Here is a 13,425-nt window from a genome sequence, read left to right on the forward strand (position 1 = left end):
ATCTTTCCAGATGTTTGTCTTTTACTCACTGAGAGTCAATGCTTCTTGAAGATGTCAATTCATGAATGAAAACTTATTTCTTGCTTTTCCGGTTTCCCCTAACCGTTCCCACAAAAGCCGAACATTTGGACAAAAACAGCCCTCCTATGATGTTAATTCCTTAGTAAAAGAGAAAGCACTGAACAGGGTAAAGTAGTAGAAATCTTGACTTTCCTTTTCACTCAAAATTCAAGCATTCCCAAAATCTACTATACAAGATATACTCCCTAAGGTATAAAATTTTGGTGTAATGAAATTATAAAATGAAATATATATATATATGCATTCTAATATATACATATGCTAAAATATGAATGCATATATATATCATTGATTATATATATATATATCATTGATGACATATATATATCAATTAAACCATTAGACATACTTACACACATACATATACAGATATAGAATCACATAGTATCAGTAGGTGAAAGAAGAAAATAAATCCTACCGGTGAAAGATTGCTGAAGAAATTCAAAGCATAATGAGTTTCTTTTATCTTGGAATCAAAGAACTTTTTTATCGCTTTAGTTTTTGGGAGACTATTAGATTAAAATGTAATAAATAAATAAGTATATGAAAGAAAAATAAATCTTTAAAGGAAGAAAAAGGAAAAATAGAACCAAACAAACAAATCATTTTCAGCATTAAAACCAATTTTAAATGCGACAGTATATTTTTCTGCCGACACGAAAACTTAAAAAAATAGACAGAAATCTGCATTGTTTCACCTATCAATATACGACAAATGGAAAAATGATACAAGAAAAAGTAAATTTGAAAAATTTGCGAAAGCGGAATAATTTCGAATGCTGCACAAACAGAAAGATACCATGCAGAGACATTGGATTTTTTTCGAAGCAAGAAATGCGAAAATTCAGCAGTGCCCTCATTGTGCTTCTAATAAAGAGGTCTTCCAAATTCTAGCTGGAAGGACTTCCATTTATAACAAGATAGTGAGAATGACATAATTCCTTTATTATTTGTTTCATTTAAAGGGCGAGAGAGAAGAAGCACGAGGCACTGTCGGAATAATTCATGTGTTAACGAATTATCGTCTGACATGTTTTCGTTGAGGTGCCATTGAAGAGACATAGCGTTTTTACGAGGGGGGGAAAAAAAAAAACACGAAACATCCGTTATCCTATAGTCCGATCTACTATCACTTACACCCCGAGTTCAAATTCTAGCTGGAAGAAGCTCCATTGAGCAATTTCCAGCTCAAAGAAGAATGAGATAATTTCTCATAATCAATACGGATATATAACTGATGATTCTAAAATTTTATTATCATTAAGACTGGAAAAAATACACGATTTAATTCATTTTCATACATTTTAAAAGAAGTTAAATTTTTCAGAGAGTTACTATAAAATATTTATTAGAATGTCAAATTTAAGCATTTCAATTATTTATATAATAAAGGATAAATTTTATATTTATATAATAAAGAAAAATCGTTGATAATATCACTCTGATTTTAGTGGAGATATTTTAAGAAGTAAATAAGTGAAAGCTGGAGGAAGAAAAACTATTTCAAGTTATATGTTTATCTTAAAAGTAACGAGAGAAAAACTATGTTAAAAGAAAAGGCACGCATATCGAAATTGTTTCCTGTACTGCTGACAAATTGTTATATGGCATACATACTATAATGTTCATGAATAATTGATTGCTATTAGATTAATACAGGCATAGCATATTTCTAGGGACTGATTTGCTGCAATTTCCAATTTGATTTTTACATACTTTTATATTTAGGACACTAATTACATCACACTGAAGATTACTCAATGCAATAATTCCATTGCAGTTTTATAGAAAATTATAAAATTTTCAGTTTCAATAAACAATTATATAATATTTCGATGACTCAGCAGGTAACATAATTTATTATCTTTCAAGTTTTTTTCGAAAACACCTCGGCAGATATAGAATCAGCCGCAGACTGTACTAACTTTAACAAGCGCAGTATCTGAGTGTTCACATTTCTGTTTATAACTGCAATAAGAACAAGTATAAGTTTGAAAATTTTACCGATGGCTATGTGGATAAAAGAGATGATCATAAGTATTTTGACCTGGTTTTGGTTTCTGGTCAATACGTTGGCTGTAAGGAAGATTTCGTGATTTTTTCCATGTGAACTAGTTTTCTTTATAAATTCCTCTAAGTCTTTCGTTAAGTACATACAAAGTTGCTACATTAAACATTAGTAAGTGTTTACATAGGTAAACATTTTAAAAACGGCTAGCGTAAAGAAAGATTATTTAAATTATGTTTTTAAAATGCAAATTCAGAACACTGAAAACCAAACAGTAAACATTATAAGACTAATTTAATAATCTTTGGTTTGGTTTACTTGAAATCTTTACTTAAAAAAAACGTTGAAATTTACAATGTTTACAACAAACTATTATTCTGCCATATTCATCGATTGCGTTAATCAAAATCTAAAATTATTTAACGTAAAATGTAATTATCCGAAAATTATGTAAAATGAGAATTTTTTCCCACTATATCTGTAGGTTACAATGGCTAGAAAAAAAAAGATAGCTCTAGATAATGAGTATTTCTACAATGAAAAAACTCTATTGACTAGAAATAGTCTTTGGAGACCTTAGTGTCAGTTAGCCTGCGGAGGTCAGGTTCCCTTCCAAGTCGTTTTCTTTTCCCAGGAGGCAGGGGTAGAAAGGATTCTTCCCGATTATTATTACTTTTAGCAAAGACGTTTACAATTATCTATTCAATCCTTGCTAATCAGACGAATTTGGGAAGAAAGGGAAAGTTGTAGATAAATTTTGCTTCTTCCAGTGCCAGTTACAAATCGTACAGTTTTTCAATAACATTTGAGCTATATCATTAACGTTGCATATTACTAAAATGTACTTGTTCTTTAAAGTCCTTGATCTGTTCTAAAAATAATACTGCAGAAGTTTCAGAAATGAAGTTCAATTTAAAGCTACTTAACATTTGTATGCATATAAAAAAGTAAAACTGTTTAAAATGCATATAGTTTAACTCTTCCTGTTTTATTTGGAATAATATTTCAAAAATAAAACTTGTGTTGGTTACGAACCAAGCAATACTTAACGGGATAAAGAGCCGTACTTTGATAATGCATTCAGTTTTCGTCGTTTTAATAAAATCCATTATGATACTAATGCTGGTAATTATAAGCTGCATTTACGGATACAGAAGTATGATTAATACACTAATATCACAGAATATACGCTTTTTATGCTCTGACAAGTTTTGTCAAGATACCAATTTTTAGTTCATATAGAAGTCGTAAATTCCCTAGCCAGATTCCTTTTTTATATATATAGATGCATAGAGGACACAAAATGGAACAGTTAATTATATTTTTTATTCTTTTACAAAATTTAATTCTTTTAGATATAATTTTTAACGGTAAACGATATTCTGCTAAGTTATAATACAAAAATTATTACTAATAATAATTTATATCCTAATTTAATAATATTTATATCCTCATTTATATCACTCAAAACAGAATTGGAAAACTTATTCAAATCATATTTAATCAAAACATTTTACGAAGTTTTGGGAAAAAGGAATTTTGGGGTTTGTTTGATTTTTAACTTTGAATTCAATCATTAAAACATTTTTACCGTGTTTCATCATTCATATGATAATTTCATCATTAACATTAGCAAAATAATTTACTAAATAATTCTTAGATGTAATAGTATTCTTGTTTATCTTTTGTTATATGACTAAAAATAAATAAAAAAGCGGCTGGTATTCAATATTTATTTTTATTTAATTACAAATACTTGGCTATTGGTACTTAAGACATAGTCTTTCCATATTATCACTTTTCTATTCGGCCTTGAAATTATGTTAACGACCTAATAGAATTCGGAAAATCCTATGATTGCAATAAACTGCGGGAGGTGCTAATAATGACAAATTTTAAATGAAAATAGAAATTTATTTAAATAAATTTATTTAAATTCTATTTGTGCCAGTCTGCTTTATGCATTTAATCTATCAAATGCAGAAAAGTGAGAAAAATCCATCCAACACAGAGAAATAATTCTTCTAGTCTGTGCTAAGATTGTATCAAATTCATTTAAACTTCCGTTTAAATTCGAAATGCGATCTCTCAAATCAACGAAGGAGTACATTTTTGGCTTTAAATTCCACATTAGTAGCAACTGTATAATAGCTAAACGTACCCAAAATATTTGTAGAAAACCGCCAAAATTCTAGAAATTGCTATAAAATCCCGAAAAATATTAGGAAGATTATTGCTTGCCATTTCCATGCTGAAAAGATCAAGCGTTTACGAGGATGAGCTCGACTGTTAACGAACAACTTGTGGAAAAAATTCAACGCTAAAATATAAATACGTATGCCAAATTTTCCAAAAATTCCTGATAAATATTGTACCCTCATCGTAAATATATATGGACTTATAATGTGATGAAAACAGTCGGTAAAAGAATGAATTAAAATTTAATTTCCAAAAATAAATTGGCCTACTAAAACTAAATAAAATAGATTAGTAAATAGTAAAAAATTGTGTAACAAAATAAATAATGATCTTTCTTAAAATACTGCCCAATAAAACATGTCGAATAATTGAAAATTTACAAGCTTGGAAGCTAAAATTCTAAAAAGATTTCGGAAAATTCGGCCGCCACATGTTAAAAGAAACAAGTCTACAGGGTACTAGTACAAAGAAAGAGGAGGGAGACGAAACGAAACGCAAGCCATTCAATACCGGGAAGGCAATTTTATGGCTTATCCATCACACTAAGGGAAAGCAAACATACTGCCTTAGGCTGGGCCATCTTAGAGAGATTTCAGAAAACGAAAGCGATTTTTTTGGAGGGGTTTGTTGTCTGACAACGCGGCCGTTTTCAAAGCATTTCGTTCCGAGAGGCGGGCTCGTTGATGGGTTAAAAAAAAAAAAATTACACTTCTGCTTATATATATCAAGCAAAAATATCAAATATACTATTTTTAACTTCCCCAAAATATCTTCCATTAATTTTACATAACAGAAATTTATCTAAAATTTTTTAAAAAATTCAATGTAAAAAAATTTTTTTATTACAAGTGAACAATTTTTTTAAAGTCCTTTTTAGATAAAAAGTAAAATTAAATGTTAGGAATTATTAAACGGATGGAAGAGAATTAAAACAGTAAAAGTTTTTACATACTTATGTCTCGAAGTCTTTAAAATAATGCTTGAATTAAATAAACCCTCAAAGTTTATTATTAATTTAAGATCTATTCAAAACTTGTAATTAAAAAAAGAGCAGAACTTAGTATCTGAAAAAAATAAAACTTTTCAATAACAAACTCAGTCATTCAACTAGAGATGGATAAATAAGGCAAGAGAGTTTTAAAAAAATCATGGTATAAATCAAACTACAAAATACAAGAAAAATTTAATAAAAAACTAGGAGAAACCAGCACTTTAGTCAATACTACTAGTTTCTAAGGAGTACAGTTCAATACAGAAGGGAAAATCCTACTGTAAAGAACATCAAAGAAATTAAGTATTCCCCCACGTATTTTTCCCTTAAGTCCCCCCCCCCCACAGCTTGATAGTTACCAATAGTTAAATTCATAAATACTTTTAGTTTTACGAGTACAGTAAGAAAATAACAAAGTATTACGAATAAACTACTGTTTCTATCAAACTACTCAATAAGAGGGGAAAATATGCGAGGACATAATGATGTACATAAGCAGAAAGTGATTAACAAACCATGTGGACTGTCCATGAAGTCATTCGACTTCAGATGAGCACAATGATTAGACATAGAAGCATTAAAAAAAATAATAACATATAGTGCATTTTTGTAATATTAGAAAGTAGGCAGTACTGAAATTCATCACGAGATGCCAAAGGTATATATAAAGAACACTGCATCTGTTCACAAGGGTAAAGGAATATTGCAAGCATTTTATGAGAATGATATCCACACACAGATAAGCATTCTCATAAAATGCATGAATTGCATTTATGAATGCAGGGTTAAATATAAAAATAATGAAGCTAAATATATATTAAAAAAACTTTATTTACATAAACATAATAGCAAATTTCAGTATTAGTAAACTGCTCTTACCAAATTTAGAACTGTTACACTTCTTAAAATCTGAGGAACTGCTGTTGCTACTTGCTGCAGAAAGTGTTGGGGATGGCTGTCGTTTCCTGACTTGCAATGTACTCACACCTATAAATAAAACAACGTGCAATTAATCACGAACAAAATAAAAAGACAAAATTTTTTAAATTACTATATCATATACAGTACAAGGTCTGTAATCCGGACTCGTCAGGACGTCGGCGATTCCGGATCAGGGTTTTTTCCAGATTATAGATCATCAATTTAAATCTGGTAAAATGGTTATACAATTAAAAATATGAAACTGTAATTTATGAAATAAAGAGCAATTATGAGGTATCAAAATTTACAAAAAAAAGCTTAATATTAAGTTGCTTCGTTTTTTGTGCTAATACTTTCTCTTTAATTCTATAAACAGACATAATTTCTTGTTCAGTTACAAAGTTCCAATATTCAAGTCCTGTAATTGCCATGTCGAGAATACCGACTAACTTGCCAATCGAAATTTTTTCGTTTTCAATAATTTCTCTGTCACTTTCTTCACTATCGGAAACGCGCATGCGTAAGTTTGTGGCTTTGTGGTGCGGATTATGGACTTTGTACTGTACTATGTCTGAAGTAATTCCTGAAAGAATGTAATATCAGTTTAAAAAATGACTGCTGTTTTTATTATGTCAGCATTTAAATTTTAAATTAATGCACACAGATCTGTCAAAAAACATTTATCTTATAATGTGGTTTTTGATGTAGCAAACATTTTATTCATGCATAAAATATAATAGCTATATTAGTGATAAAATGTACCAACTTATTGTCTTAATTTTTATTTATAGTTTCTAAATTAGTTTTTTTTCTCATTCTCTTCCAGGTTGTGTTATCTGGGAAGAATATCGTGTAAATTTTATGACAGAGCAAGGTTAAACTACCAGTAACAAGCACAAATAAAACTAATATTTGTATTTTATGTATAATATACCGGGTGATAAAAAAGTTAGTATAAATTTGAAAACTTAATAAATCACGGAATAATGTAGAGAGGTAAAAATTGACACAGTATAAATTTGAAAACTTAATAAATCACGGAATAATGTAGATAGAGAGGTAAAAATTGACACACATATTTAAAATGACATGAGGTTTTATTAGAACCAAAAAAAAAAAGTTAAAAAAATGTCCAACAGATATGGCCCTGGACAGCAAAACGTCAGTGACTGCGCATGCAAATCTTGTATAAAAGGAGCTGTAATGAGAGAGAATCAGATGCACCAGCAGTCGCAGCATGTTGACGTTACCTGAAAAGGCGCTTTTAGTGAAGCTGTATTATCAGAATGGGGAATGTGCTAGTTCAGTGTTATGATCCTATCGCCATAGGAAGGGGATTCAAACGAATAAAGGTCCGTTGACAAATGCAGGTGTGGTAAGAATCATTTCGAAGTTCGAGGCCACGGGTTGTTTACAAGATAGACTCCGTAGTGACCGCCTGAGCACAAGGTGTAATGCTGCTGAGACGGTTCAGGAAGGAATGGAGACTGTAGCGGGTTCGTCTATGCACGGGGAAGCCAGCGCTCGTGCAGTCGCACGTTGCACCGGCATTCCATACACTACTGTTTGGTTGGCACTTAGCCGTACCCTCCGATGCTATCCTTACAAAATCCATCGGCATCATGAACTGTTACCTGGTGATTTAGTGAAGCGGATGGCATTTGCGGTGTGGGCATTTCAAAAGATGGCAGAAGATGACGATTGGTTGAGTAACGTGTTGTGGACTGATGAAGCTCATTTCACGCTCCGAGGGTCTGTCAACGCCCACAACTGCAGAATTTGGGCTACCAAAAATACTAGAACAGTCGTGGAAACTCCACTGCACGACGAGAAAGTCACGGTATGGGTTGGATTTACCACATCTACTGTTATCAGGCCTTTTTTTTTTTTCCGAGGAAATGCGTGATTCTGGTTTTGTAAGTGCTACCGTGACGGGTGAGAGGTACGCCAATATGTTTACAGAATTGCATCATACCCAGCCTGGGAAAAATTACAAGAAAAGCTGTGTTCATCAGGCATTATAATTCACATTACCTAGGATGGAGTAAATATTTAGCTATGGGTTTTCGAATCTTCTGAAAAATTCGGCACTTTTCCATTTTGCCGGCACAAGCCATAAAGTCGCCAAACATAGTACAACCGATGCCAAACAGAATATCCTCACTGGTAACCTTTTATGCCTCATTTTCAAAACAAGTCGCAGCCATTACTTATCAGATTGATTGTTTCTTTCAATACTGGCATACAATTACATAGAATTTTTACCAGATAGTTCAATTTTATGCCCTAAGGCCATTCGCAGTAATTAAGTCAATTAGGATGCAATCACACTTCTCACCCGACGGCAAAAATATAGAAAAGGCAAAATCAAGGGTTAAATTCATCAGTTCCAATGAGAATGCACTAACGAAATAAAGCACTGCAGTTTTACATAATTTCTGAATAAGGTATTCGTACGAATTGAAATAATTCTTGCATTTAAACTTGACTCCAAATTAAGATTTAACTTGAAATTAATGTAGGTAATTACTGAGAGAATTAGATTTTTGTAGCATAGTTTACGTGAGATGAGATCACTTGGGGTCACGTGGTATGAAACAGTGAATCAGGATGTTGTCGCAAATAAAGCCTGCTTGCCGATATTTGTGCCAGCGAAACGGAAAAGTAGCAAATCATCAATCATGATCATTATTTGAAAATCCCTGACATGAGAATAATGCCTGCATTTTAAAACTGGCTTTCAAATGAAGAACACACTTTTATACATGACAAAAAATGTGCAATTAATGTTAAAGTGGTAAAACGTTTTCTTAGAGAAAACTAACATTTTTTTCCATTGCTAGGTAATAGCATAGTCATGATTCTCATATAAAATTTTATGATCTACCATAAAGATTTCAAGGTTAAAAAAAATAAGAATAAAGTTCATCTTTATTCATTTAGCACAAAGTAGTAAAGGGAAAAGGGCAATAGTTCATAACATACCAAATTTGAGATTTTATAAAATCAGAGCAATTCATAGGAAATATAAATTAAAAAATATAATGTTAATATGAAATACTTAGGAGTAAAAAGTTGTCAAAAACCACGTTTATTTCAATAATTCCGAAAATAATACCTTAACATATAATATTTATCTACATGTCGAATAACATAAAATTTGTTTTTGATCAATATATCCAAATATTTCAAAGTGTGCCCTTTTGATAATTTTATGTATGAAAAATAAATATATAGTACCTGATGTAATTAGTGGTTCACACTCTACTGACATAGCATGTAGCTGATCTTCATCTGTAACTACTTTTAGATTGGAAAGATATGCTTTTACTCTCCTAACCATTTGTGCCTAAAAATGAAAAGGAAAAAAATCTTCAGCATAAATCATCATAAATTTCCTATTATCTATTTATTTTAAGATTAATGACCCATTTTCAGCCCCCTTATAAATAATTTGACTTAATGCTATTTACTTCTTCAAACATTTTCTTGGGGTTTGGTTGAGCTGAACTTTTCTTTCTTCGCTTTACAGTAGCAGCATTAGTAGTAGTAGCAAAGCTGTTGAGTGATGCCATAGCAGCAGTTGGGTGAGCTCCGCCACTTTCAAGCATATTAAATAAATCCTAAAAGTATAATACACACATTAAAAGAAATGCAATCGAGAAATAAATTGAAAATAATATTATATGCTTTACATCAAATTTTACAGCAATGAATATTAATAGAGTATACTTACATATGGTGCAGAGCACATGCTTAGAACTGTTCGAATTTCTTTAGCAACCATTCTCAGTTTTTCGAAATTAACCTGTATATAAATAAATTCCCATTAAATATAAAGAAATGCAAAAAAATTACCGGCATAAATAAATAAATAAATAAGGTATTAAGCTTAATTGCAGTGCTATTCAATAAATAATTCAAACACATCATGAAAATTAAGTACATACACACTCTACATCAAGTGGCTGATTGTAACAGAGATGGAGAAATCCAGCATTTATACAGATAGAGTTGGATGCCACAAATGAAAATATTTTTTTTTTAATGTAAAATGAACGAAAGTTTAAAGACAGGAAAAACATAACTTATTCAAAATTCAGAACCAGAAATAATAAAATATAATGAACATTTGTAGTACAGTACAAAGTCTCTAATCTGGATGTCCGTTATCCGGAATACAGGCATGGTGAGTACGTCACCATCGATGAAAAATTAGAACCTTTTAGAGGCAGATGTCCTTTCAGGCAATATATTCCCAGTAAGCCTGCAAAGTATGGGATTAAAAATGTTTGCTCTAGTTGATTCACGGACCTTTTATACCTGGAATTTGGAAATATATGCAAAGATGCAACCTGAAGATCCCTACAGACTGGAAAACAGCGTGGACAAAGTTGTTATGAGACTTGTCACAGCTATTATCAACATAGGAAGAAACTTCATTGTTGACAACCGGTATACAAGTGTTGGTCTAGCTAAAGACCTTCTAGGTAAAAAAATTACTCTTGTTGGAACAATAAGAAAACATAAAAGAGAAATACTGAAGGAATTCACTTGCTCCAGAAAACGAGAATTGCATTCAACTCTCTTCGAATTTCAGAAACATATGACTTTAGTGTCATATACTCCAAAAAAGAATAAATTTGTGCTTTTATTACCAACTATGCATAATGATGATGCTATAAATCCTTCATCTGCTGATGCCAAAAAAACCTGAAATTATTACTTTTTATAACGTGACGAAAGTTGCAGTGGATGTAATAGTGGACAGAATGTCGGCTTTATATTCTTATAAAAAATTCAGTACACAGTAGAAAAGCCAAATGAATGGAAAAAAAAAATTTCGGCCTAAAATTATAAAAAGAGTTATTTTATTTGTTATTACCTTAAAAATCAAATGCCTAAATATAAATTAAGCTAGGATTAGCAACAGATGGCCGATGGTTGTATTTTTTAGTATGTTAAATACAGCTGCTATCAATGCTCATGTTCTGTTATTGTTAACCAATAAACCTGAAGAAAAGTACCGTAAAGCTTTTTGAAAGATCTTGCATGAAAAAAATGATTGCGGTGAGCATAGCTCCATAGTGTGTAAATATGTGTCAATAAATATATACCAGCGTTAAGTTTCTACCGTCTTATGTAAGTATTTTTTCAATATTAAAAGTTTAAATGCATTAATTTAGTTACCTTCTTCAACTATATCCAATTATCTTACCTTAATCAAAATTGTAAAAAACAACCTTATATTTAGCGTAGGTATAATGAAACACTCAATCGATTTCGAGGGCAGCTAAAGGTCCCTCCTCATCAGGAGAAAGAGATACATAGAAAGAAGAAAATAGGAATCACAGAAACACGTGGTGCTTATCAGCACTGCACGTGGTTATAACTAGATTTTTAATCAGAGTTGCACTGGCCGCCTACTTTTACTGAGCCAGGCTGTCTGATCAAGCATAAAGAAATATTAGCGAAGTTAAAATAGGGAGCGAGGGGCAAATACATATTACGCTCAAAATCTGAACTTCAAATAATGTAAAGCAACCACTGAACGGATTTTTATACCCTCTGGTAGTACCAAGTGCGAGGAGGTAACGCCATCTATCGGCAAAAATAATTGAATTAAGACAGTAGAATTTTAAAGGCATTAGGAAGGACTGGATTGGACTTCAAATCATTAACTAAACTTTCTAAATCTTTGTGAATGTGAAAAGCCTCAAGAAAATCCAATTCGCCTATGGAAGAAGCCTTTTGGATGATTTTTGCAGACCCAAAATCAAAATTATGGTTAAAAGTCCAGCTATGATACGCTATTGAAGACTTGTTAATTTCCCCTTTTTTGACATAAGATTCATGTTCCTTGATACGAAACTTCAACGCTCTTTTTGTTTGGCCAATATATCTTAAACCACACTGACATGATATACTATAAATTCCCCAAGAATTCAAGACAGAAACGCAATCTTTTAGAATCGAAGGGTGAATTTTATTAATAGGGGAGAAACCGACTTGAAAATTGAATTTCTGGAGAATCCGTGCAATTTTATAGCTAACAGAAGGATAAAATGGAAGCACGACAAGGTCATTGATATTATTTCTAACAGTAGAATGTCTTCTTTGATGGGAATCTGAAAATTTTTTGACGGCTTTATCAATAATCACGGGAGAAAATCCACGGTCAATCGCAACTGCTCTCAAATAATTAAGTTCATTGGTAAGCAAAGATTCAGAGGAACAAACTTTTAGCGCGCAAAAAACATAATAGTAAAAAAAAGCCATTTTTTGCTTAACAGGGTGGCATGACTTGGCATGGGGTGGTAAACAAACTGCAAAGGGTTTACGGTACACAGTGGTGCTAAAATCGGTTTCATTGCGGAGTATAAGAATATCGAGGAAGGGGGGGGAATTGTTGGATTCAATTTCAAGAGTGAATTGGATGGCTGGATCAATTGAATTCATAATAGATAGAATCTCGGATAAATCCTCTTTATAACCGTCAAAAAGTGCGAAAGTGTCGTAAACATACCGAATCCAAAGACAAAAAGATAATTTATCAAATAATTTCATCTCAAAATAGTGCATATAAATGTCAGCAAGTACCGGACTGAGAGGATTACCCATAGCCAATCCTTCAACTTGACGAAAATATGCATTTTGGAAAACAAAGTGGGTTTGACTTAGAGAAACTTTAGTAAGCGAAACCAACTCATTAATTTCAGTATGTGTGAAGTGAAATTCCCGAAGCCTAGTTTCAAGACAATTTAGTGCTCCTTCGACCGGAACATTAGTAAACAATGATTTGACATCAAATGAAACCATAATGGAACGAAGTGGGGAAATATTTTTAAGTTTATCAATGACTTCAACAGAATTTTTTACAGTGTGAATATTGTTATCAAGTAGAGGAGAAAATCTGGAAACTAAATATTTGGCCAAAGGATATGAAGCAATACCTATGTTGGAAACAATTGGTCGAAAAGGAATACCGGTTTTGTGGACTTTTGGAAGAGCATAAAGTCTAGCGCAATTAGTAATAGGCGGAATAAGTGATTTCTTCAACTGAGTTGGCAGAATGTGGGAAGATTTAATAGCACTTTTTACTTTCATGATGTCCGAAGTTGAAGGATCTTTAGGGATCGAGCAGTATGGGCCTTCATTTATCAATTTAGAGACTCCAGTAATATATGTGTGTTTGTCCATAATAACGATCTGTCCACCCTTATCA

At 31.8% G+C, this 13,425-nt stretch overlaps 1 protein-coding gene and 1 long non-coding RNA gene across 7 annotated transcripts in view; one reads left to right on the top strand and one right to left on the bottom strand.

Annotated features, from left to right (window-relative positions):
- LOC118197655 (uncharacterized) overlaps nt 1-9,450 on the top strand; it is a 60,414-nt gene extending 50,964 nt beyond the window's left edge. The window contains exon 3 of the long non-coding RNA XR_004759636.2: nt 7,027-9,450. This is a non-coding gene — a long non-coding RNA (uncharacterized LOC118197655). The remainder of the gene's footprint in view (nt 1-7,026) is intronic.
- Nucleotides 1-13,425, bottom strand: part of LOC118197654 (rap guanine nucleotide exchange factor 2-like) — a 303,724-nt gene that overhangs the window by 18,771 nt on the left and 271,528 nt on the right. For all 6 annotated transcript variants that reach the window (XM_085821204.1, XM_085821203.1, XM_085821202.1 and 3 more), the window contains 4 exons: nt 9,937-10,008; nt 9,674-9,823; nt 9,441-9,549; nt 6,159-6,266 (listed from right to left, as the gene is read on the bottom strand). In XM_085821204.1, coding sequence (XP_085677330.1) covers nt 6,159-6,266; nt 9,441-9,549; nt 9,674-9,823; nt 9,937-10,008 — 439 coding nt within the window. The remainder of the gene's footprint in view (nt 1-6,158; nt 6,267-9,440; nt 9,550-9,673; nt 9,824-9,936; nt 10,009-13,425) is intronic.

The sequence above is a fragment of the Stegodyphus dumicola genome, chromosome 7 (assembly GCF_044657685.1).
Source record: "Stegodyphus dumicola isolate Sdum_Otavi_A_Nest chromosome 7, ASM4465768v1".
NCBI lineage: Eukaryota > Metazoa > Arthropoda > Arachnida > Araneae > Eresidae > Stegodyphus > Stegodyphus dumicola.